Source organism: Poecilia latipinna, unplaced genomic scaffold (assembly GCF_001443285.1).
Source record: "Poecilia latipinna isolate Pla-1442-1.1 unplaced genomic scaffold, P_latipinna-1.0 Scaffold1398, whole genome shotgun sequence".
Taxonomy (NCBI): domain Eukaryota; kingdom Metazoa; phylum Chordata; class Actinopteri; order Cyprinodontiformes; family Poeciliidae; genus Poecilia; species Poecilia latipinna.
Window position 1 is genome coordinate 46,497 of NW_015114014.1, and position 2,985 is coordinate 49,481.

The following is a 2,985-nucleotide window of genomic DNA, read 5'->3' on the forward strand; positions in this document are numbered from 1 at the left end:
GAAGAGGGTAGGTTGGTTTAATTTAAGATTTTCTTATTAAAAAACAGAATTTGAAAGTAAAGTGATGTGTCAGAGGTGCAGTTTCATTCATTACTTTGTTAAAAGGTAACTGAGCTGTTTTAAACTGCTGTACAATGTAAACTGGCAAAGAAGTTACAGGAATACTGATGGTTTGACATTTGTAAATTATTATTATAATTGTCATTATTATTATGCTAGATAATCTTCATAATGTTTATGAAGTAAAAAGCATCCGTCATTGAATTTTTATTTCGTTTATAATTTATTCAAGATGCATGCTCCTATTTCTTTAAGTTCCCTCACGTTTCATCTCATGCACTGCAGCAAGAAATTGCGGTGCAGTGATAATTTTACTACTTTATTTGTCGGCTTCAAAGGCATAAAGTTGTTCCTTTTATTGTCTCTGATTTGCATTTAGGAGGTTTCAGACCTTATCTTGAGAAACAAGTTCTCTGCTAAGATGTTGCGTTTGGATTTTATTGTTGAGGAGATTGTGAGAATTAAGCTTCTTGTAAGAATGTCTTTCTCAAAGCAATTTTGAGACATTGCATATATTTAAATGCTATAAACTCATCTGAGGTTTCTGGCTTTTCTTCTCGGTGCAAGTCTGAGTGTTAATATGTTCATGCATTCAAGAGTTTGTGTGTGTGTGTGTGAGTCACCGTAGAGTGGTGTGCTCCCTCCACAGGGATGCCATTCTTGGTCCACTGGATGTGAGCTGCAGGCTTGGCCCCGCGGGTTACGCAGGTCAGGTTGAATGCAGTTCCAGCCATCAGCAGCAGCTCCGGCGTTCCCTCCACCACCGGATCCTCAGGGGGGACTGCAGGACAGACACACAAATCCATACTCTTGACTTTAACGCAAGGGCACTCAGGTTTAAAGAACAGCCACATCTGTACACACACACACACACACACACACACACACTCCAGTTTTTCCCCATAGGTCAAGGGAATATTGGCTCTTATAAGTTTCTTTCAAAAGAAGTTCACACTTTAGAAGTGGAATTTTTCTCACCAATCAAAAGCAAAGTGCAATGTCACCTTCTGGAAAGTCCAAAAGGGCTCTCAAGCGTTTTCCTCAGGAGAGTCTAACTTTCTGACTTTTAACCTTCTCGCTGATTTAATATCTCAACATATTCTGGGAGCACTGAGCTTGAACTGCACACATATTTTGGCCCTTTTAGTGAAACTCAAGACTGTTATGACTCAAAGTATCATTGATAATGACATAAGAGAAGGTGCTCATCTTAAAGTTGATATTCTCTGTTGATAAAAAGACTCTACTTTCACTCTATAATAAACTTGCAAGGATACAAAATGTAGCTGGACAGAATGAAGCAAGAAAATATGCATTATGTGAAAAAACATAATGATCCGACTTTCAGGTTTGCCACACAGTAGTCTGTTTTTTATTTATTTATTTTAATGCATATTTTTCCCTTTCAACATCTCTCTTTTCCTGTTGGAGCTGATGCCAATAGAATGACTGGAGTTTTTATGCGAAACCAGTAAAAAAAATTTTAAAAAAAGTGTAATTTATGAAAAAGTGTAATTTATGAACACTCCTTAGACGTTTCTGATGACTGTGCGGTGAAATAACCCTCTGGGTAAAAGTTTGAGGGCAGGACGTTGTCTTTTATCAAGACATGGGCTGCAGTGACTCATTAATTACACAATACATTCCAGTGATTCACAGCTTGACTTGGCCTCTTACTAAAAGACTTCAGCTTTTCCCAAGACCATAATGTCTCAGAAGTGCTTTTTTCCTTCTATCTTATTATTTTTTTTTTTTTATTTGACCTGTATTTATTCAGGTTGTCTCATTGAGATCTCATCTATAACACACATTTTGTAATAAAGCAAACAAATTATAAACACAGCAACAAAACAAGTAATTGAGATCTGGATCAGTTAAATAAGCTAATAGTTCATTATATATTGAGATGTTATACTTTTTCTCTACTACTACTTTTTCTCCATCAATTAGTGGAAGAATGAAAACTTTGACATGTGGACCTGTGCTGAACATGTTTAGGCTATTTATGGCTGTGCACATCTGCAGTGGCCTCTCTTGCTTCAGGGAAATCTGTTTATTTTTGGATCTATGTGCAGAGGTCTCTGATGGAGATAAGAATAATCTTTGGTGATGTAAGGAAGACGTTAGATGGTTGGTTGTTTAGGAGGCTGACCAACTGAGGAAGCAGGGAATGTGGTGTGTCCGGTGTCAGAGCCTGGGAAGCTGACAAATAAAAGCTGTCCTCCAACTTCATGAACTTAGAACTTGAAATGTAATAATTAATGATTAGGCTGGACCTCCCTCTCCTACAAGAAGAGCTGTCTATGAACAAATACTATTCACATTAAGAAGACTCTAGATCTGTGCAGTTTAATGTCTTTGTAAGTGAAATGGTCCTAAGCTACTTGCTTTAAAACAGCCATGGTCAACTGTGACCCTCTTTTGTTTGACGCTTAGAGAAGACCCCAAAGCTTCGTCACGTAAGCTAACCCAAATATAGAGCATCTCAAAGTTCTATAGAAGGAAAAGGATGATTGAAACAGGTTGGAAAACAATGATATAAAAAGAAAAAAACAGAGCAACTTGACCGTTGCTCTTACAGAAGCAGCTCACTTACTAAGTACGTTGAGCTTGGCTCTCCTGGAGCGCAGGGCGGCCTCCGTGGCCTGACACTCGTACAGGGAGTCATCTGACAGCTCAGCGTGTGAGATCTCCAAATTGAACTGGCCGGTGTCCAGCGCCCGCAGCACGCGATACCTGGGCCAGGCTGCAAGAGGCGCACAGCAACGATGCAATCAAGAAACAGAAATATCACAAATATTTTCCTCTCTGATGTTTTAGTTCACCCAAAATTTGCTCTGAAATCAGCCATTTGAATCAGCCTAACAGGTGTTAAGGAAGAATTTCTAAAATAGTTAACTTTGGAAAAAGTTTGGCTCTCTCTCT

At 38.7% G+C, this 2,985-nt stretch overlaps 1 protein-coding gene and 1 long non-coding RNA gene across 3 annotated transcripts in view; one reads left to right on the top strand and one right to left on the bottom strand.

Annotated features, from left to right (window-relative positions):
• Window positions 1–2,985, bottom strand: part of LOC106962315 (kin of IRRE-like protein 1) — a 118,214-nt gene that overhangs the window by 39,599 nt on the left and 75,630 nt on the right. For both annotated transcript variants that reach the window (XM_015056664.1, XM_015056663.1), the window contains exons 3-4: window positions 2,657–2,806; window positions 684–841 (exon numbers count right to left, since the gene is read on the bottom strand). In XM_015056664.1, coding sequence (XP_014912150.1) covers window positions 684–841; window positions 2,657–2,806 — 308 coding nt within the window. The remainder of the gene's footprint in view (window positions 1–683; window positions 842–2,656; window positions 2,807–2,985) is intronic.
• The window catches only part of LOC106962316 (uncharacterized), a 33,986-nt gene that overhangs the window by 11,527 nt on the left and 19,474 nt on the right, over window positions 1–2,985 (top strand). The window lies entirely within an intron of this gene.